Here is a 24,354-nt window from a genome sequence, read left to right on the forward strand (position 1 = left end):
GCGCAATTTGTGCACTGCATTACATTCTAGACCAGAGTAAACATTTGAGATGTCCATGGTGCCCTGCATTATATTCTAGCCTGAACTTAACAATCTGAATGTCCTTAGTGCCCTGCATTACATTTAGATACCCTTAGTGCCCTGCATAACATTCTAGATGTCATTGGTGCCCTGCAATACATTCTAGGTGTCCTTGGTGCCCTGCATAACATTCTAAATGTCCTTTGTGCCCTACATTACATTCTAGATGTCCTTGGTGCCCTGCATAACATTTTAGGTGTCCTTGGTGCCCTGCATTACACTCGAGGTGTCCTTGGTGCCCAGCATTACACTACACATGACATTGGTGGCCAGCATTACATTCTAGATGTCCTATGTGCCATGGATTACATTCTAGATGTACTTGGTGCCTTGCATAGCATTTAAGGTATCCTTGGTGCCCTGAATTACATTCTAAATGTCCTTGGTGCCCTGCATTACATTCTGGAAGTCCTTGGTGCCCTGCATAGCATTCTAGATGTCCTTGGTGCCCTGCATAGCATTCTAGGTGTCCTTGGTGCCCTGCATAGCATTCTAGGTGTCCTTGGTACCCTGCATTACATTCTAGGTGTCCTTGGTGCCCTGCATAGCATTCTAGATGTCCTTGGTGTCCTGCATTACATTCTAACTGTCCTTGGTGCCCTGCATTACATTCTAGGTGTCCTTGGTACCCTGCATTATATTCTAAGTGTCCTTGGTGCCCTGCATTACATTCTAGGTGTCCTTGGTACCCTGCATTACATTCTAGGTGTCCTTGGTACCCTGCATTACATTCTAGGTGTACTTGGTGCCCTGCATTACATTCTAAGTGTCCCTGCATAGCATTCTAGATGTCCTTGGTGTCCTGCATTACATTCTAAGTGTCCTTGGTGCCCTGCATTACATTATAGGCCTTACTAACATTTAAGATGTCCTTGGTGAATTAAGCGCGGTATTTAAAACTAATGCGATACTGGTAATGGTGAATCTTTATTTATGAATGAAAAGCAAAGTAAATACTCTCATTTATTTCAACAAATTACACAGTACAGTCACTAGCAGTCTTGAATATGGTGGTCATAAATTATACATTCTCATTGTAATGGATAGATTAGAAGTAATTACTGTAATTATATTCCAGCCTACATGTACATCTTACTATCAAAGTATACAATTTCAATTCCAATATGCATGTACATCTAGCTATCAAATATTAGAAATATTGTTTCAATGTATCTATTATTTGAGAGGGAAAAGTGTACAGAAAAATTGTATAATACCCTAAAATAATACAAACTTATATCAGCCTAATAATAAAAAAAAATACTACAAGTGTACATAACACACAAATAATATGAAATCAGAATGCTAAGTAAAATGTAATAATAATTAAAAGCTCTTAAAGAAGGTATGATACTGTTACAGGTTAATTACTGAACAAACAAGTAAATCACAATGGGAAAAACAACACACACAAACTGAACTATCTGCAATGCTGTTTTTTCATGTGGTTGAATAATAATAAATTTACTCAAAACTTTTATGAATGTTCATTCAATTTCTAGTAGTACTAGTTTTCATGTATTTTGGCACATGGCATTTCTTGATGGGTCTAATGTTGAAGTAAAAGCATTGTTAAAAAAATAAGCTTTGGTTTCAAAGCTTACAAAGTAAAATTGTCGCCAGATATTATTACAGAATACTTTCAAATTTAAATGTAGAAGCTATGGATGTTTCAAAATGTTAAAGCAATTTAAGAAACTTAGTCTTTTCAAAAAATACAAAATTTCAAATATAACCAATTAAGATAAAAACTTGAAAAAGTTGTTTCTGGTTTTCTATTTCATAACAAATTGCTTTAATAGTAACTTTTCAAGAGAATAGAATATCACCTTTTCAAAATGTGGATAACAAATATTCAACATTATAAAGAGGCTAGTATGTAAACAGTGTATAACAGTGAGGATGGCAAGTGCAACAATAAAATTCATCCTCAACAAAAATTCATTCATTATTCTCAAAGTGTGTTAAATGTAGACAATTAATCGACAAAATAATCGATTAAATCCAATGCAAATATCACAGACAACTTCAGTTTAAAGTCCAAGGTAAAAGGAGACAAAAGCATTCAAAGCTCTGCTTGACATATTTTTCCAGCCACCAGAAATACACAAGTTAATATAGAAAGTACACAATCTTACCAATTTCCAAAGCATGTGCAAAGAACACATTTAATTTCTTTTTAACATATACATGCACTTTTACTACTAAAGGCCTTTTATGATGCGTGAGAAGATAAGAAAGTGCAAGTTTCAAATTTAACAACTATGGAAGCGACCAGAGGACTCACACTTCATGTTATGAATGTTGCATTGTTCAAAAACTGTAAAATAAGGCAATGGCATGGTTGCATTATAATTAAAACAACAAAAAAACATTTGATATTTGTATGTTTTTAAGCAAAATGTTTTGCAGAAAAATTTAATGGTCCCAAAACATTTCCATTCTTTAAGCAGAAAATACAATTTTACGAAGATAAATTCAAACTCATGATCTATGTTATTGAAATTGGTTATTCATATCTTACAAGCACTTACCAAGAATAGTCTCCTTTAGTATTTCACCTGAGAAACAACTCAATACAAGAAATACTCAAGATGAGCACTTATACACATGTTGTTGCCTTTTGTGTCACAAAACTGAATGCAATCAAACATTTTTATTAGCTTTTTGTGTACATGTGTATGTTTATGGAGGAACTTTGCCTGGACAACATTCCTTGGCATATGCAAATTATGTATCATTTTAGTATGTATAACCAATTAAGGAACAATTCATTAAACATTGAGTTTGAATGTTCTTTCGTAGAGGTGCACTTTCTGTTTATTTGTCTCAGTATGTATCGCTATTTCCACAATGTCAATACTAAAATGTTGCCTGAACTATGAATCTGTGTATAATATTGTCAGTGTCATGATTTATATTGCCAGTGTTTCTGAGTATGCTCTGCTTCTTCTGCAACTGTATCTATGTAAATTCTAGGTATTTCTAATGCCGTTAACAAACTTCATGTAATATAACCACTAAAATCACAGCTAAAAACAAGAAAATAAATATAGTTCAACATGTGTCAAATTCTTACTTTTATCCTATATTTCTCCCAATATTCTTTGCGCAACAGTTATATACATCTTATTGTGTATATTCTTTGTAAAAAAAGTTTATTCCCGCCTTTTTCCCGGCAATTTGTACAGTATTGTAACTAACAAATTAATAAGCCACTAATGTTAGATGCCACTTTGATGTATTTGATGTGATGAACACATTACTTAGTGTGTTAAAAATAACTAATGTTACCGGTATATGCAATTAGCATTCCAAGCTAAATGCTTTATGAATGTCCCTGATAAGACTTCAAAATAAATACAAATGCTAAATCTCAGCATCTGATAAGAAATAAATGTAATACAGTTAAAATAAATACAAATCTACTTGTAATCAAACACAAATATGAGTACCCCTTTGACAAATGGTTGTTTCGAAACAAGAAAAATGGTAGTTTAGAAACAGTTTGTACCTGTGATAAATAATATACCCGATAAAATCATTTGGTGATTATTCATAAATACTCCAAAACAATACTCCAACATGGGCAGCTTGCAATCAAATTTGGTAAGCAAGATATAAAAAGAAAAAAAGAAAAAAAAGAAACACTTAAGATCAATTTACATGTACAAGACTTAAATAATTTACCAGATTTCTGATATAGAATGAAACCCTTGGATCAATTTAGCTTTATTTCACATTACTCATTATCCCTTTATGAAGAAAAGAACTATCCATAGAAACAAATGCTATAGATATGAAATATATATAGTTACTATTTTCTACACAAACTATCAATAGGTTCAAATGGTAAACACTGTTCGACAATGGACAGTGATTAATATAAGCACAAGCCAACAAGCCCCAAAGAAGAACTGGACTTGTTCAAAAGCACCTGAGTTTTTGTTGTATGTGTTAATATGTTCAGGTTTCCAGATTATTATCTTGTATTAAAATAGTACTTGGCCTTGTTCACAAAAATCTTAATTCCGATGACTGCAGACACTAAGACTAAAAAAACATTTCTAAATGAGGGACGGTAATGACGGGTATTATGTGGATTATCTAATAACCTAAAATTAAGAGATGAACTCAGTTCCAGCTGTTGTGCATTATACACGTGCTTGGGGTGGTTCTCTACATGTGCTCGGGGTGGTTCTTTAGACAGTTGATGAACTCCTCCACAGGCAGCTCCCCCTTGCATATCTTGTGTACAGCTGTGAACATTGGAAACCTGGAATATACCAACGGGCAAAAATAACTTCTCAGGTTAAAAAAACTCTCACTGAAATGAACAAACATAGATTGCACTTTTAAATGTGTACCGTAATTCACCTTAGAGTTAGGACACCTTAAAACAAATATTTTTGCTGTCCGAATTCATAGAAAATTACCATTTTTTACACTTTATCTATGTCCGAAAATAAAAATAAAACTTGCCTTTTTTCATTGTGTTTGCATTTTACCACTTATTAATTAAACCGTAGTTATCAATGGTTATAAACTTATTAATTATGCCTATAAGTGTAAATCCCTTATCAAGTTAATTAAAATCCACTTTTAATAAACATCGATTTATACATGCATCGAAATGAATAAACACCTTCTATCGGCTTCAGATCCAACAGTCACACTGTGTGACGTCACATAACTCAAAGTTATACCCATGAGGATCTCGTGGAGAACATGGACATTGTTATACATGATTGATGTTTCTGAGTGGTGTTTTCCATTGTAAATTCAGTATTGCATTTCTAACTTTAATTCATCACGTTAAATAGTTACCTGTATCATTGGAAGTGTTGACTTTTACGTTCTATTAATGTTTCAATAAGTATAACTGTACGATTATTGCTTCATACAGTCTATAAGTATGGTACAAGTTTTAAAGATTATTGGCAGATTGTTTTTAATACAAACATGTCATGTCTTTGTTTTCTTAATCGCCTGATTGCCCGTGTGGATTCTTTAAACCTCCAATAAATATATCACACCTCCCTTTTCAACAGACAATTAATCATTTAGGATGGTTAGTAACCAATTAACTTGTATTATTATTATTATTATTATATACCAGATTTTTATAGCGCTCATTTCATGTACAAAATACACGTTCAAAAGCGCTTTACAAATTTCATATCACATAGAATGAAAACAGAATAACATTACTTGATATATAATGCTTAAAATATATTCCCAATTCCGAATTGTAAATTAAACAGATAAAACACTTTAAACAAAGATAATTTTATAAAACATTACAAAATAATTAAAACAGTTGTAAACGTTAATGTGGTTTAAATATAAAAACTAGATATATGATAAAGTTTTAAAATTATATATTGTCTTTTTAATATCAATTTGATATTGTAGATATAATCTTGTATATATATAAACTTGTAGTGGTGTATACGGTTAGGTAATCTAGCCAGGTATTGTAAAGATAAAAATCAATACTCTTCCGTCTGTGAAACTTGGTAACTGCGAAAGTTATGATTGATGACCTCTGGGTGTCCGAAAATTAGGTACGCAAAATTAATTATTTTTGAAAATTATTATGGGTGTCCGAATTTTTAGAGTGTCCGAACTCTAAGGTGAATTACGGTAAAATCAAATTCAACTAGAGCTGTCAGAGATGTGATGAATATCCCTATACGCTGCTATGTTTTGGAATTAACAACATTAGCATGTGCATTATAACGCTAACCAACATTTTTATTGTTATGGGCATGTAGTTGTATCGATATGTAAAGTATTGTGTGATGACCATATCATCTCAGGATGACACAAGATAAACAAAAGGGGCTACAATGTTCTTTCATTTGTCAGACACAAATAAGCTTCTTATTTGTTCAACTCTAATGAATACTTCACTAAAGATGTTCTGTTGTCTCTCAGATACTCAATCAATATCAAGCCTACCTGTCCTCATTGTTTTTGCTCTTGAGCATGAAGTTGACCTCTTCTGCAGTGGGCGGGCCCTGCAGCTTCTGGCCGTTCAACATCTCACCTTCCAGCTGCTCTATGGACTATAACAAAAACAACATTTGTTTTATTTGCATTTGTAAAGTTTCCTTTTATCATTTTTTGACAACGATTTCATGCCAGAGGTATACATCGAAATGATGTACACAGGGGCGGGGTGATAAAATATGCATCGAGAAGTTGTAAATATGTTGCAACAAGAGACCAAAAGTTCCAAAACATCCATCTATATTAGAGAGTTGTAAACACTTGAAGTTGTCATCATCTTCAAAAAAATAAAAGTATGCCAGTCAGTGGGTTTGGCTAAAAGTTTGCATCTTATAACTTTGTTTTATATGATCTACAACATCGTACACTTGGTTTTATGTATCATTTTTTGTATGTCAATTTGGGCAATAAAATCACAAACCAGAAAAAAAATCTAAATGTTGCTCAAGTCCCACATGAGACCATTGTACTAAGTCTTGTTCTGCGTTCATGAGCTAGATTAGTAACGACTGTTCTACTCTATACCGGTACTCACCTTTTTAGATTTGACAAACGCTTCAGCGACCCTCCTGTTTCGACCTGCGTAGCATGTTGTGACTAGATCTGCCACTCCACAGCTTTCCAGAAATGTGCTCTGTGTGGACCCTGTAATATACACGATAAGTGTTTGACAAACAAGAATGCAGCAGAGCAAATGCTGGTTGTTGTTTTTTATTCCAATCGAAAAGGGACATAATCCTGACAATTATTAAAATCAGCGTTAAGAGCATTGTTATACATGTGCATACTGTCTCTGGCAACATATGTAGAATGTTTCATTTGAATATCATCTATGGTTTGTGAGTTATGTCTTATATCTTTCCCTATGACAAAGCCGATAACAACAACAAGACGAGGACAATAACTAATTTATTTTCTCTTTGAAAAAATGAAGAGTAACAAAAAACGTTGGATGCTTCTTTGACTTTCTAGGTCAATAAAGAGGTATAACAGTAAATAAATCTAAGCCAAATTAATGGGATTTGCAACACATGTGTTTTATCACTAATAAACATGTAGCAAGTTTCATATTTTTATTTATATGAAAACAGCTTTGGAACACTTTTTGAGTAATGGCCAAGGTGTTTATGTGAAAAAAAGAAAATCTCTTGACTGCAAGCTTCCATGAAAATTTAAGCAGCTAAAAGGTTACCTACCATGATAGAAGACTTCACAGAACTTCACCATCTCCATGAGACCCAGTCTTATCACAGCTGCCTTTGTGTTGTCACCATAGCCAAGACCATCTGCAAACCCTGCACCAACCGCTACTATGTTCTGTTCAGGAGGAGAAATATACTCTTTCAATTCGCTTGAATATAAATTGTAAGATTCAGATTGAGTCTTAAAGCTGTCTTTGAGTAATATCTGAAACTGTCCACAAAACCAGCAATGACTGCCACTAAGTTCTAGAGAAGAGAAAATATACAAAACACTGCTTGAAAACATAACTAGTGAAGATGAATCAGAGCTGCCTTTGTGTTGTCACCACTACGTCCTGGCAAACCTGATGGTTCCTTTGTGTAGGAACAGTTGACTGAAGAAAACAAGTAAAATTTCATTTTGAAACCAAGTGTAACAATATAGAAGACTGAGCTTTTGAATTCTCATAATGCATTAACAGGTATTTTCTATCAAACATACATATTAGCAACAACAATTATTTTATAATTCTACTAAATAAACAGAGTTTGAGTCAAATTGACCCTTATCATGCCCTTGATCTCGAGGACACCAAATTCATGGAGCGACACTTATGAACCTTAAAGTAAGAGTCCAAACTATAAAGCAGAACTAAATTAGTAATCATTAAATAGAGGTTCCATCCCACAAGACAAAAGAATGCAGTACAGTTTTCTGCTTATCCAACAGATTGGAGTGTGATTCATATCAGCTTTCAGCTTTCTTAACAATTTAGTTGTTATGAACAATTATAAACCAAGTAAGCTCCACTCATGTATGTTATCGAGAAACCCAGACATTAAGCCCACCTTAAGGGCTCCACAGATCTCAACAGTGTCTTCATCATCACAAACAACAATGCGGAAATAGTCAGCTTGGAACAGTTTCTTCAAGATTTGACCATGCTCTTTGTGTTTGATTCCTGAAAAACATAGGAGGGGTTAGCTAGATATGTTGGGATACAATAAAGGATCATGTTTAAATGATAAATACTGAAAACAGTTTGAAAATTATTTTTTCATATTTCATTTCACGAAACAAAATCTGGCAACATACACAAAATTACTAAGTAATTTTTTTTTTTATTATATATATTTTATGAGGCGAAATTCCTTTAGTAAGGTATTACTTACATGTCAATTTCAATATTTCAGTTACATTTTTTTAACATAATTTGTCATGTCTAAATCACATGGTGTCTGATTCTGAAAGCATGACTTTTGATTTGACAGTTGTGTTTCCACAGTCAATCAAATTACGCCTTAAAAGCAATCATCGTGAATGGTCTATATCGACCAGGCACTATCAATTTTAATAACATAGAAAGCATCCGATCAGGTTTATTCACTTTTGAAACTCACTATTTGCAAAGCCTAAGCAATGTAAATTTTATGAAACAAGAACAAGTTTTATATTTAAACATTGCAGATTTGTACTTGTGCGCATCAGGGTATGTATTGATATAATGCTACCAGGAAACATAGTTTTACAAGTTGAGCTGCTTTCTATACGAATTATGTCATAAAACATCAAACAAATCTTACGTTAGATTGTGTCCAGATATTTAACAAATATAGCCACCAAAGTAATTCAATATACATAGAGTTCTACCTATGGTTGCTTCACAGTAGTTCTCAGCGGCGACCTCGTTTGCAATATTGGCCCCCATCAGCACGGCGCATGGGATCTTGAGGGTGTCTTCTACCACGGATGAGATGAGGGCAATACCTCCACCTGGCTTCATGTTGAAACCCTGAACACAAATATGTGTATACACCATTAAACTATTCTTTGTGATAGTGTCATATATAAGTAAGGAAGTCACAAAGTCATACACCAATTGACCTGTACACATGTTTGTGCACCAACTTTTATTTACCTGTGTTTAATGTTATCTTTCCTTCATACATTATTATTATTGACAAAAATATACATAATCCTATTAAAACTGCAGTAGTATAGTTATTGTGGACCTAGAAACATTTAAGTACTGTCATAATGCACATTAAAATATTAAGCATTTAAACTATGATTGCAAAAACTACTGTGGTATGTCTATAATGGAGACAACTGACACGACAAGAGTGCCACAAGCAGGGGCTAGCAAGAGGCATAACTCACAGTGTTTAAGCTAAAGCAAACATAAAGCAACACCAACACAATTCTATGACAAGTCTAAATTGTATTTTCTTCTTCTCCCAAATATACCTGCAAGCAGGGCTTCTAAAAAACGGCAATTTGCCAGTCTGGATCGATTTTGACCAAGCCAGACCGATTTCAGTTTCAATAAGTGTAAAAAAAATCAGTACGAAATTTTCTAAAAAAAAATGTAATTTCGGTCCAAAACGACTAAGTCAGTAAAAGATGTAGAAATTGTAATACACAAACATTCATGGGTCATTCACACATTCAAAACTACATCCAATAGGTCATAAAAGTGTCTTGGTTACCATGAGACCGATGCGACCAGCTGCTTTTTCCGCTACGCTGATCACTCTATAGCCTATCTGTTAATTAGCAGACGCTTGCAATCGGTCACGTGTTTTGGTATAAGCAGAAGACACAATTAAACAAACTATGTGTTAATTATCTGCTTGCAGCTTTCCTGATTAAGTGTTAAACTTTCACATGGCAATATGCTATGTCGTTGTCGATCATAACATGATATCCGTTTAATTGTTGATTACAAAACGGTTAAAATTAAATTGTTATAAAGAGATAAATGCATGTCATTGTTAATCCGTGAAAGCATTAAAATACCGAATTAATTAAACGTAATAATATAGGATATCAACAGCATTACGCTTGATTAACTACATAGTCTGACAGCTGCGTCCGCCGCTTACGTCATATTTATTCGCAGTAATGAAAAAATCGTTGTTGATATCACACTTTAAGCTTGTTGCCCCAATTATAAATCTAGATATATATACTATTATTCAAGATTATCAGTTGAATGTTGACCCACTAAAGAAGTATTAAGCAAATAAATCATAATATTGTTTCACTTTTTGTCGTCTGACCGCCTCCCAACAGCCCCAGTTAATTACGATCGCAGTCTTTCTTGTTAGAAATGCCGCAGAACTCGATGAGAATCTCATCTGAATTAAACTTGTATCAATGACTATCCGAATTGGCTATGCTGGCTCTAGAGGCCTCTTACAAATTGCCACATCGCAAAAAATATTGACAGAAAAGACGTCGCGAAAATGTATGACATTTCTATAAAATCGGACTATTGAACAGGTCTTTCTTTTTTTTGAAGGGGGGGGGGGGGGGGGATGGGTTTTTTTTGGGTGGGGGGTCATCGCCTGGTCCAGACCGATTGAGGTTCCAAAGTTTTAGAAGCCCTGCCTGCAAGTATTACCTTAATAAGTGATATGCCGACAGCTGAGGATTTGACAACATCTTTCAGTTGATCGCAAACTTTTGGCAAGAACTGGTGGGGGATGACAAAAATGTAGATGTCTGCGTCCTTTGCAGCATCTACCACATCGGGAATTGCAATCTGTGTAAAAGAAAATTCAATTATAACAGCTTTTGACTGAAGTCAGTGTACCTGTATGTTATTGTCAAATGCCATCACACATTTTCAGATTTTAAAACCTTCTATGAACAGAACAAAATACTATTCATCCACATCTTTCAAATAGTTTTACCAATTAACATCAAAATAGGATGAAGTAAGCAAAATATGTTTTTAAAAAGTGTATTAACTTTCCATTTCAACATGTACATGTAAAGAAAATAATGACATTAACAGCAGCATATTTATATATTACAATACTGGTAAGTTTAGCCTGCAGTGAGCCCACAAGCCCTGCACTTGTATATTGATTTCCAGGCATGTTCAATTTCTGTATTTTATACAGTGGGCTTGTTGTAAATAATTCATGCAAAGCAACAAAATTCAGGCTTATGTTCACCTAAAAGTCTAACTTTGATGACTACCGTAATTTAAGCACGCAATTCATTAATAACTTCAGTATGCTATTATTCTTTAAATTTACACATATCAACCTATTGTAGTCTATAAATATCATTTGAATAGATTAAAATCTACATGTAGAACAGAAAATGTTGTGAATTATATATATTTCATTTTCTGACACAGTAATCTTGTTAACCAAGCTGAGGATATTAACAAAGACTTACTGTTTTTTTTAGTTTACATTCCTAACGCTCTAAACAAGAAAATACTTTGGACTTTGGATCCATTTTATCAACAGGTGTACCACAAAATATTGCAATATCAAGATAATTAGTTGAATAATATATCTGGGCATCCATTTTTATTAAACTTATTAATCACAACATCAATGAAACATTAAAACAAGAGGCCCATGAGGGCATGTGCGCTACTGGCTTACCTAATTTGGTCACTTTCTGTTTAAAGACATTTATAAGTAATTGAAGTAAAGTATAGCAATTCTGACAATTTCAATCCAGTCATTTATGGGCAAATCCTGATGATTTAAGACAGGAACCAAGCTCTTACAGATACCAGTAGCATACAAATTACATTGATTTAATACTTGCCTTCAATACTCGCATGTGCAATTTCCCATTAAGGGGCGTTTACATGCTTATGACTTTGCAGAATTTCATGGGCTAAAATTTCCCACAGTGAAAAGGCTAAGTCTCTTCCAATTTTTAGGTAAAAAAAAAGCCCTGGATCGTATCACTATTTAAGTTTGATAACAAGAGCCTTCGTAAGACAGCGCGCTCGACTACGCCGCTTTGACTTAGAATACAATAACGATGTAATAATACCAAGTTTGGTCTCTTTATGTCAAACCTAACTAAAATTATTCGATACGTAAGGTGACTTTGATGCTGCCCTCCCACCAGCCCGCCCAAACAATGACGCAAGTCATTCAAATAACTTGATTTCCCATTATGAAAATGTGGTTAAGAATATACAAATATGCCTTTCAAAGGAAATTAAATTTTTTTTTTTAAAAATCAAGGGCCATAATTTGTATTTAGGCTTAAAACAGAGTTATGTTTCTTGTTGTAAGATGGTCGCAAATAATTTTGAATTTTATTAAGTGTTTTTTTATTAAAATCCCAACTTGCACTTAACTTTTACTTGCCTAAAACTTTAACCTAAGTCAATCAGGGGCCATAACTTGTATTAAGGATATGGAGTTATGTAACCTCATTGATGATGGTCCTGAACAATTGTGTGAAGTATTAAGTCAATTGAATGAAGGGTATAGAAGTTATTAAACAATATCCCAACCTGCCCTAAAACTTTAACCTAAGTTCCATAGTCAATCAGGGGCAATAATTTGTATAAAAGATAATATGGAGTTATCTAATCTCATTATGTGATGGCTCTGAACATCTGTGTGAAGTATTAAGTCAATTGAATGAATGGTATTGGAGTTTTAAGTGAAAATCCCAACTTGCCCTAAAACTTTAACCTGCCCTAAAACTTTAACCTAAGTCAATCAGGGGCTATAACTTGTATTTAGGATAATATGGAGTTATGTAACCTCATTGTGTGATGGTCCTGAACAACTGTGTGAAGTATTAAGTCAATTGAACAAAGGATATAGAAGTTATTAATAAATCTTCCAACTTGCCCTAAAACTTAAACCTAAGTTCCATAGTCAATCAGGGGCCATAATCTGTGTAAAGAATAATATGGAGTTATCTAACCTCATCATGTGATGGCCCTGAACAACTGTGTGAAGTATTAAGTCAATTGAATGTAGGGTATTGGACTTATAACTGAAAATCCCAACTTGCCCTAAAACTTTAACCAGACGCCGACGCTGGGGCGATTAGTATAGCCCACCTATTCTTCGAATAATCGAGCTAATAAATGAAGGCATGGATAAATGTGTCTGGTTTTTAAAAGGAACAGAGCTTTCATACTTTCATAGATATCAAGCTGCTGTAAAAGTTTGATAAACATTGGATAATAAATGTAGGCTGTATAGTGTTCAAAAGTTCAACGACCATTACCCTGTCATGCATGGAAGGATCTATACTGTAAAAGTTTTGTAAATATTAGATAATAAATGAAGACTTTCTCATGTTAATAAGGTCAATTAGTGCAATTACGACTATTTTAAAGGGTCATAATTCTGGCATGCATGGACAGGTCTGGCTGGTTTTGGAAAGGAACCGAGGACTCATAGATCTCTAGGTACTACATATATTTTTCATAAAGTCAATTATTACAATTTTGCCAATTTCAAAGGGCCTTATACAATCATGCATGTACAGATCTGACTGGTTTACGAAACGAACCAAGCTCTTATAAATAACTAGCTACTGTATAAGCAAGGATAATTTTAGTAAGCAATTTCTCCCATGAAAATTGTTTGAATCACATTGAAAATACATAGATGGGCTGTTTCAAAAAAAAACAACACCAGAGGCTGAAAAAATCGTAATTCTATGTTTACATCACTTCATTTAACATATCCAAATGATGTACAATTATCAAAGTATACAAAAATGCAAATGGTCCAGTGAAAACAACCAACATATTTTTTTTGGCGGAACTTTTAATGAACTTGATCAAGGAAAAACATATGAATTACTTGATCAGCTAACATATCAACAATTTGGAAAACTACTTGAACAGTAAACAAAGATGGTTTTGAGTTTCAGTGGCAAAGAAGTTTTACACAATTTAACACTTCCGAAACATTTGTATGTCCAATTTTGCACTAGAAATATATTACAAAATTGTGTTTTTTTCACAGCGTATGTACACAAAAGTTTATGCCTTGGTTAAAATAATAGCCAAATTAAAATATTACTATCCAAAATGTTTAATTGAATGACAACTTGGTACTATTAGAAAGTTTCAAAACAGTTAATCATTGTTTAACTTTTTGATGCCACAATTCATTAACATACATGTCTAAATTGCCAGAAATGTTGCACTCCTAACAAAAAAAATGAAAGAAACTGGCCTATAACACATTTTTCAAACTATGTGCATCAGCTTATATAAATGATGATCTTCATTCGAAATCAATCATATGTGTTAAAACAATAAACCTTTGTATTCTGAAAAGGAATAATTCTTATTGGAATTACGTGAAAAAATACTTATCTATCATTTACATGATGGGATAAGTTTTGAATTAAACAAACAAAGTGTGATCATATCATTCTGTAATGATGGTTTACCTTGATAAACATACCTAGTTTTTTATATATAGTATGTATGCACTGTGCTGCTTGTTAAGTTTTGTGCTGTTCTTCAATATTTCTTGTTTGTGATTTTATGTTCTATGACTTTGACGTTTACCCAGTGCCATTAAATTGGGTTTATGTTTTAACTTTTTGCTACTGGGCTTGTTTCTGTAGTTTTTCTCATAAATATTGTAGTTTTTCTCATAAATATTGCATAAAGAACAAAAACAGAAACAACACTCAATAACTTTTGTTACTAGAAACTGTGTGAGTTTATCTTTTCATATTTCCTTGTAAGCTTTAACCTTTGTCTTTCACTTGTTTAACTGTTCTTTTTTTCTGTTCACATATCTGTTTAGAACTTTTCTATCTAGTTGTGAATCCATGGTGGAAAATACCAGCTTCTGCTAAACTTAGCAACATCTGACACCCCTTTTCTTGGTCTTCCAACTTTGTTCAAGTTCAATACTGACTGACAGTTCTCTTTTCCTTTCTCACTGCTTTCTCGTCGCAGCTTGGATTTTCTTCTTGGGGTTGCTTTTTTGATCAGGTGTGCAATAGTTTTTCCCCATGCTCTTGGACTAAGGTGCTTGCCTGCATGCTCGGCTCTCTTTTTAAAACCATCTGCTGCTTGATAAACTCTAGACTTACGGTTTTAATTGGAAGTTTTACAGGTTTGTTTTGTTGTCAGCTTTCTAGTCTTCTCTGTTATAGCTTTCCTCTTGCAGCTAACTTTCTGACATCTTCTGATATCTGACTTAGCCTTTGCATCATAAGTAGGATTCAACAGTCTTTGGTGTTTCATTTTTTATTTATACTTCTGGTTTTCCTCTTTCTTTCTGTTTTTCATTTTCTTAAGGTTTTCGCTGTCACATTTCAATTAAACTCCAAATCTCCTGGATCTCTCTGATCAGGCATTTGTTTGCACTTTGGTATGTGTCTTTAGTTTTATTTATGATCTCCTTATGGCAGATATTAGTCAACAATAAGTCTCTTCATTATATACAGTCAAAGTAGTTCTTCAAATAACACTAGAGTCACTGCAAAAAGTTAAAATGTGTTTTTGTTGAATACAACTTTTGCTCTCAATTATAAAATTTTGTCGGGAGTGCAACAAGTAAAGCTGTATTACTTATCAAAAAAATGTGATTGAACCTGTCTTTAAAATTCAACTTAAATTAAATTCATTACATTTATTTCCATGTTATTCATTAGTTAAGTTTAATTTTGAAATGTCCATATTTTTATTTTTCATAGTTCAGATTCAATAAAAATTTAGATATGGATTTAATAAATCAATTTTATCACTTAAAACTCATTTCATAACCAGTGTTGTTATTTAATAAAAATAATTTATGTCTTCTTTAAAACAAACAACAACAGGTTAGTACCAGCAATTAACTTACTTTTTCCTATCAGTCAAAACAGCATGTCACATAAATGCTTCAAAAAGCGTTGCACTCCTGACATGCACATATCAACCTCATGCTGATAGTGAGTGCATCAAGTACAGTTATTAGTATTGAATTCTGAAAGTATTGATCTAATAATACCAGGAATGCAACTTAACCAATTTCTATCTCACCTTTATAAACTTTATACACTGTGGTCACTAAGTAGTAAATGTTGCACTCCTGACAAACTCTGGTTGTCATCATATAGTGTCAGATATTGGAGGGATCGTAGTTCACAATGTACATTTAATGGCCGGAATGGAAAGATTACATGTATAGCTTTACATATTTCACATTTAAAATCTCAAGAAAAATACTTGCACTAGAAGTTTTATCCTTTCTTTTGAAAAGTTTCCTTAATTGATTGGGCGATTTTTTATAGTATATTGTTCATTGACATTGTTTTACAAGATAACTACAAATACCAGCATTCTGAGGAAAATCAGCTCAAGTTAAGATATTAAACTAATGGACAAAGTTCGATTTAAACTTATAAATGAAATATTTTCTTAATAAGGGTCATTTATATTACCCATGTTATTGTAAAAGTCCCAAATATCTGTTGCACTCCTGACATTTTTGCTTTTTTGGGTCTGACATATTTTAATCAAACTTTGCAAAGTAGTGCAAAAAATTGGTACATAAATGAAAAACAGTGAATTGTGCATATTGCTTATCAAGAAATAATTATACAATAGAAAAACTTAAAAGTGCCATTTTTTTAAACAGCCCAGATGCAAGATATTCTCCGGCTCTTTTGCACCCTGGGTATTTTGTGCCTTTCTGCTTTTGTTTTTTATCAAATACAAGCGCCATTGTTGCCTATTCTATTTATAAAATTTCAGCATCTGCAGCTGTTGTATGGTCTGCCTGTGCTCTTTTGAATATTCTCATAGATATCGTCTACGCACTTGTTTTCAAGCGTTTTTGCAAACCGGGTTAGTGCATGATACGTGAACTGTTATCATTGTCCCAAGTGATTAAATAATACTGTGAGATGTAATATTTAAAAACAAGTGTTTCATTCTAGTCAAAGAAATATATATATATTAATACATATAATTGATAATAATATAATCATGATTTCAATTACTGTTTAGTTTTGTTTTATCTTAATGCATTATCAATTTCTCAATTCTTATATATAAAAAAACCTCATTGAAACAAAAATTGATTTTACAAACATCTTGTTCATATTTATCGATAACTACATAATCAAAATTTATTTGAAAAAAACACCACCAAACTTTAATATCTCATTATATCAGGAAGAGTATTGACAGTCTGGAAAATGATTTCTGGCAAATATGTTTTTCAAACAGTATAGTATTGCTCGACAAGGGAGATCACTACATCAGAAAACATCCGTACCAATGAGAAATTATCCAGCAGTCGGTAAAAGGTGTAGAGGTAAACATCAACCTGACAAATGTTTCAATCAACAAGCCTAATAATTTCATCGCAAATCTTAAAGGATTTCTTCATGGCCTGAATGTCAGTTTTTTTACCCCTAGGGCGATTAAGCTACCGTTATTTCGCACACTCGTAATTGAGCTTACCATGTACTGTCAGGTATATATGAATTTGCATAATGAGCAAATTATTGACGTAATAGAGGTTTAATGACAGCTGACACGGTTAGCAAGATCGGTATCAAATGTCACTTTGGGTGTTAATTGCACTTGACATTTGTATACTGTGAATAAAGTTCAATCAACAGGTATTCATCAAACATTTCATGAATTTGGAAAAGAAGGCTTTTTCGTCCCAAAAGCGAATCGGACAGTAGATCTAGTTACTTGAAAATATTGTAAAACCTTTAAACTTTTACCAATCAGGTCTGACAGTTGGACAGGATCAGCAGTGTCTGCTAAATAGAATTAGAATCCATTTCCCAAAAAGACACCTACCACATTTTCTGGTATTTTATGGCCTGGGAGGTATTTGACGTTTTCATGGTCTGTGTTGATTATTTCTGTGAGTTTTCTGCCATTCACTTCCTCCTCAAACACCCACATTTTAATCTCTTGCTCAAAGTCATTCTGTTGTGTCTTTACATTGTTCCCCACAACTTTGGCTATAGCTGAGCCCCTGAAAAGATAAATACAGCTATTTAAATCATGACTAACTTATCATGTTGCTTTTGGTGCTGCCATCCATGTTCTTTTGCATCCTTATTGGGGCCTTTTAGCCCCATACCCCTCCTTTAAGTATAAAATCACCCCTACCCAGGTAAAAAATCAAATTTTAAGGGAATGGTGGCAGGCTTCTTTGATAGGGGAAAAACAGTGTGAGCTTGTTTTCAAACCTTTTATTCAACAAACCTATCGACATAGCCATGAAAAGAACTTTATTGCTACATTTGCTAAATGTTAAGATGTAAATGCTCTTCCAAAAACAAAAAAATAAAGAGGATTTTATGACATGGGTAGGGGAGAAATATACACTTTTTCAGGAAGGGGAATGGGGCAGAATTTAGGCCCTAAAATGGCCTAAAAATCAGCAACACTGTATCTACCATCTATCTAAATGAAAAAGGGGAAAAAACTCACCCAGAATGAAGTGCAATGAGACATACTGCAGAGGTTTGAGCACTTTCAAACAACCTATACAACGGTAAATTCTCTAATAGAATTATGCAGCACTTATATGGCACTCTCTGTCTATGTAACTTGCCTCACTCCACAAACAAAATATTGATGATGCGATTTTTAAAGTTATTATAGAGTTGGACAAAGACTGAATGCTGGGTATATAAATCATTTTAATCCTAGATTAGTTCATATCATTACATTTTTCTGAAAATTATTGTTTTTAAAAAAAAAGTTAAACCTCTACTATCTCTCCTATTTTACTGCGAATGGATTCCAATTTCGGCCAAATTCACTCACAATCCCAAAAAGTACTCTTTTTACCAAAACTGTATCCTAAATTCATGAGACTAAAACACAAAACTGTTCATACCTTAAACCAAGTCGACTAGTGCATGAAGATATTAATAATCACCTTAGTGCAAGAACCTTCTTCTTTTTCTATATATGCAGATTTTATTGCACTAAGGTGTTGTTTAAATGCAGTCTATTTCTCTTAAAAATATCTTCAAACCAAGGATTTTAAAGGACCTTTGCTTTGTTTCTTTATTTGAAATTAACCTTGGTATATTAACCATTTTATGCATTTTGTAGCTATTTTCACAATTCTAGTACCTCTGGCCCCATTCATGAAATGTTAGAAAAAAACATGGTTTAGGTTATTGATACCCTTCATTATCACTTATAAATGCAATAACTTTAATTCTAAATATTAATTTTGCTATTTTTGAAATCACATTATTGATTTACATTGCAATGACCTTCCAGTAGTACAATGTTCATAACATATAGAATAGTATATTTTTGATGATTTATGGAAATACTCTTTCTATTGTAGAGATTTCTAGAAAAGAAGGTTTATACATTGTCCAAACATGGAAAGCTAGTATTGTTACATGAAGATAATCACTAAAGCAAACATTCAACTGCTCCTTTCTGCTCTAAACTGTTTAAAGTATCTAAAATGGGCGGCAGTGAGGTTTTCTGCAGGTGTTGACAACAAGATTGACAACATGCTCCACATAATAGCTTAAGTTACTGTAAAACATTTTTCTGTGCACATCTACAAAATTCCATAATGTTAACATCACCTTCAATGGCGGCATGGTAAAGCCAATATTGTTGCCGATTAACTTTTCTAAAGATAATTCATGTTAATGAATATATCAAAACATATCTGTACTAAATGTTAAGAGCTTTTTTTAAAGGATTGTTAATTTTGAGTTCAATTTTGGTGAGTACAGTGTTCTTTTTTTCTTTAACCCTAACCCTATTGTAAATGGGGCTGAATGTTGGCCCTTTCTCTGTTGGACCCCCCCCCCCACCCCTCCACACACACACTGTATATCCTATTATACATTTGTTTAAAGACAATGTATTAAAAGCATTACCAGAATAGACTGGTTTCAGTTTAAACTACTAACCTAAATATTAATGCATAAAAGTCAGTTTAAAGTGGCCACACAAATTATCAAATTCAGCTGACGTTAGCAAACAAGTTATTTATGGCTTTATCTTTTACTTGTAATACCTGACCTTCTAAAACAAAATTAGAAAGAAAAAAGGTATCTAAAGGTGATTGAAGATCATCTGACATCAATATCTTATGCATATATACTTATCAGTCTTAACTGATAAGAACATTTATTAACCTTATTACATATATACATTTTCAGCCTATACCGATTTAAAAATCATAAAAAAAAAATACTTAAATAACTGGAAAACAAACCAAAATTGAAAAATCTGGAAACAAGATACCAATTTAAATAGGGCTAACACTCAGCTTCTGGCCCCAATTTCTCCAAACTTCTTAAGCTTAACAGGCTTAATTGACTTATTTCAATTAGCCCAAATACATACTTAAATTTGATTTTGTTACATGAAAAATGGTTTATTGTAATTATATTAAACATACTTCCTATCTAAAGTATAAAAATCTTTAAAGAAGTTAATATTTTGCAAATTATTGAAAAAAAAATAGTGAGTTTAGCTTAATCCTGTTATAAGGGACTTAAGAAGTTTCGAGAAATTGGGGCCAGGAGAATAGGGATAGAGACCAATTTTGCAAGCAAAAGGGAAGTTTGAATAAGTAAATTATATATAGATTCTTAAAATTCAATAATAACTTGTCATGTCATATAAATGAAGTCAAAATTTCAGCATAATGCAGTAGAAAAGTGTCTCTGTCTTGGCTTTTTCATCCAATCTTGCATGGTCAAATGTTTTTTCATAAATAGTCCAATCTGATTGAAATTTGTGCTGAAATATATTTCTTTTAAATGCCATTAGCCATAATGTTAAATTTTGATGTCAGGTGAACCACAAAATTTTGACATCATTTGAAAGGGTATTGGTTGGGGTTACAATAACTTTTCAAAAACAGGAAGGGTAAATAGGCTTTTCATTTTTTATTAGGCTTTGGAGAATGGTGTTACGATTAATCTTCTGTAAAAGCTTTAAAGGTTTTTAACTACATATTAATAATGCACCAGTCATTTGTAAGCACGCCCCCCCCCCCCCCAGGTCCGGGGAATAGCGGGGACTTTGACTTTCGGTCTAGCCAAGCCCGGGCAAAATCCCCGCCCTGCGTTGACGATCTGCTGGTAAACCCCTGCCAAATGCCCCCGCACCCAAGGGACCCTTGATAAGGCCAATTTCCCGCTATATTTGGCATGAAGACAAAACCACCACAGTCACCCGGTACTGCGGGGCCACCTGGAAGGTAAAAACACGGCCCATTTCCCCGGCTATCCCCGGTATACCCCCGGACCTGGGGGGGCTGTGGTTACAATTGACTGGTGCATAAAACACACACTTTAAAAAATAAAAAAAGTTTTGTTGGGTTTTTCCAAATGACTAGATATAAACAGTAGGGTCAGCACTTATTTCATAGGTATGGCTGGGTAACTGGAGGGAAATGTATTTTTTTAAGGTCTTACTCATATGTAAAAATTATTATATGATTGAAAATATGATGGTACAGATAAAGTTATGGCAGTTTGTATTTTGTTCCTATATTTCAACAAAAATTGGAAGTGAAATTACCCTTTTTCAATCTTTTTTTTGGTTTGCAATACTTGATTCGCTATGAGAATTTTGTCACTCATGTTTGGCAACATAGTGATTCATAAGCGGTACCTCCCTTATAAAGATAAATTTGACAAGGCACAAAGTCTATAGACCCTATGGGTAAAATTTTAGACAATTTTTCGGTGTGCAGTAAATGAATTATTGCTTTGCGAAGAAATAAAACGAACATATATAAAAGAACTAGTGTCATTATTTTTACAACATTTAATTTTCAACTTTGAGAAGTAACTGACTCTGTGTCATTTTGTCACATGCTGTTCTAACTAGTCATCTGCATCAAATCCTGGCTGCTGGGAAGAATACTCAATTACTCTTACTAGTGTATTTAGCAGTGTCTGGTTTGAAAGGAAACCCCACCCTAACCTGGTGTTGCACTATTCGACTGATTTTCTTCTGTGATTTTGTTTACAGATTTTTTTTTGGTAAATGTCAAAATACCATGTGAATTGAAACCTGCCAAACTTTAATAAAGGCACATTAAATTTAAAAATCACGCACTCATTTGGCCATCTTCAGCAATGTTACAGACGTAAACTAAGGGTTTATTTTTAGAAATGGTTCAAAATGCAAAAACATGCAGATTGATGTTAGCATATAAATTAAGAACAATTCAATTTTGAACATAGAACTTCAGATTGCACTGATGAAATTTCAGCACGCCATGGACCTATAAACCATGTGGATTGGCAACTCTCATCTGTGTTAATGCGATAATCTCAAACTCACGCGTGCAGTGGGATTTCATTCCGAGATCTTACCGGGTGGTCATTTTCGAGACGTCCGACATCGGCCGAATATATACATGTAGTAAAACATTAATTAAAATTGACTCAAATGCGCGGTACTTTCATTTGAGTTGATAATAGTCCAACTGAATCTGATTAAAATCACAGTTATACGAACAAGGCGTTATTAGCAGAGTTGGCGGAAATAACCGAAGATCGCCGTTAATCACTGATTGGAGATTCAGCGGAATTTTCCGATATTTGCCGAGCACACGCTATGGATTGTGGGTAAATTATTATTTCTTATCCTTTCACCGAAATGGGGCAGTTGCCAATCCATGGTTTATAGGTCCATGAGCACGCTTGGTGTCAAATTTTGAGCTTGAAAATCTTTTTTCTAAGTGAATAAACGCACACGTCATATGTTGATCACCTTTCTCAAAATTTTCCTATCACTGTCACTTTTTTAATTGTAACTACCCGTCGCATAAAGGTCATATGTGACTGAAACAACGTATAGATGCAAATGCCAAACATTGACTCGGTGGTTCGAATGAAGTTGGGTACGAGCATTCCGAATTACGTTAAAATCAACTGAAATGTTTTATAACTGGACATAATGTCATAAAATTACCAATTTCCAGAGCCGACAATGCATATACGTTTACGATCTCCCATCTTCCTGAGCGATAACACTTCAGTCTTCCAAAATTTCGTCTGCCCCTGCGTCTCTGTACAATCCGGATATGCTGATTAACCCAAAGCAAATTTAACGACAACTGGCTACATTACACCAAATGTTTGATATGGGGAGCAGGACCTTTCAACCTCTTCAATGAACGATTCTTTTCAAACCTTAGACATTTCAACCCCTGTTTTAAAGACTTTTCAACTCCTACCTCTTTGGACTTTTCAACCCCTATATCGAAGACTTTTCAATCCACAGACTTGTCATGAATATACATACAATCTTCAATATATTGTTAGAAAATGTGTTTAATGTTGTTAATAAACAAATAACAACAACACATCTTTAGCCTTTAAGAACGTCTTTATAGTAAGCAAATCATAAAATAAATAATTCAAAATAGCAATGCGTTTTTTCTCTCCTATCGCTGGTGTACAGTAGTATGTTTTATATAAATAGACTAGCAAATTTGACTCAATACAATAATATTGGGGCAATTATACTCTTATTGGTATCTGATATTCTACCAAGATGGATTTTATGTTCTTGGGAAATCTGTTTATACCACATTTTTAAAAAGGAGTTTATGGTATTCCAAAAAGTGGTTAAAGTAGAACATTGTAAAAAAAAAGTTCACAATCTTCTTCTTCGTGGCAATAAATGTCTTACGTGCGACGTCAAAGACGCAGCAGATCCCTTCAGACAAAAGCATGCTCGACCATGAAGGGGTCCAATGGTCTTTATATACAGTAAATTCTCAATCCACACGGAGCCCTGGATTTGCTTATTTGCAAATTACCAACCAAGTAAATATAATTATGTACGTACTATGAATGTACATTTCCGTTTGTAACGTAATGTTATATTACGAACACACATCCGCTTACAGCGGACCGTTACATATGCACAAAGTCCAGTCTCTTAATTTCTGGCCCCAATTTCTCAAAACTTCTTAAGCTAGACAGACTTATGTAGTCTATTTAAATTAGCCAAAATACATACTTAAATTGTATTTTGATAATTGAAAAATGGTTTATTATGATTATCATAAAGATACTTCCTATTTTGAGTATAAAAACTCTTAAAGAAGTAAATGTAACAACCTATTCGTTCATCATTTCATCATTAAGATAAACGCTCGATAGTAGTCAATGTCTTGTAAATGTAATGTCAATATATCGTCTAAAGGTCGTGCATGTATCTGTCATGTACTTGTATAGTATGCATGTGGTCATTCCGGTTCTCGTATGAGATATATAGGGGGCGCTTTATCTAACCAAATTAACCGTGCTAACCTTCCCGGCTAAATCACTACCAACTAA

The 24,354-nt window shown here is 33.5% G+C and overlaps 1 protein-coding gene across 1 annotated transcript; it reads right to left on the reverse strand.

Annotated features, from left to right (window-relative positions):
- Positions 1-1,030: 1,030 nt before the first annotated feature.
- LOC128235234 (glycerol-3-phosphate dehydrogenase [NAD(+)], cytoplasmic-like) lies at positions 1,031-23,082 on the reverse strand. Its single transcript, XM_052950016.1, has 9 exons — positions 22,979-23,082; positions 17,846-18,026; positions 10,685-10,825; positions 8,929-9,070; positions 8,127-8,239; positions 7,293-7,413; positions 6,632-6,741; positions 6,046-6,152; positions 1,031-4,357 (listed from the first exon to the last, which is right to left on the reverse strand). Exons 1-9 carry the CDS (start codon positions 23,020-23,022, stop codon positions 4,261-4,263), a joined length of 1,056 nt encoding a protein of 351 aa, XP_052805976.1. The 5' UTR covers positions 23,023-23,082; the 3' UTR covers positions 1,031-4,260.
- Between the last annotated feature and the right edge of the window lie 1,272 nt (positions 23,083-24,354).

The sequence above is a fragment of the Mya arenaria genome, chromosome 5, assembly GCF_026914265.1.
Source record: "Mya arenaria isolate MELC-2E11 chromosome 5, ASM2691426v1".
Taxonomy (NCBI): Eukaryota; Metazoa; Mollusca; class Bivalvia; order Myida; family Myidae; genus Mya; species Mya arenaria.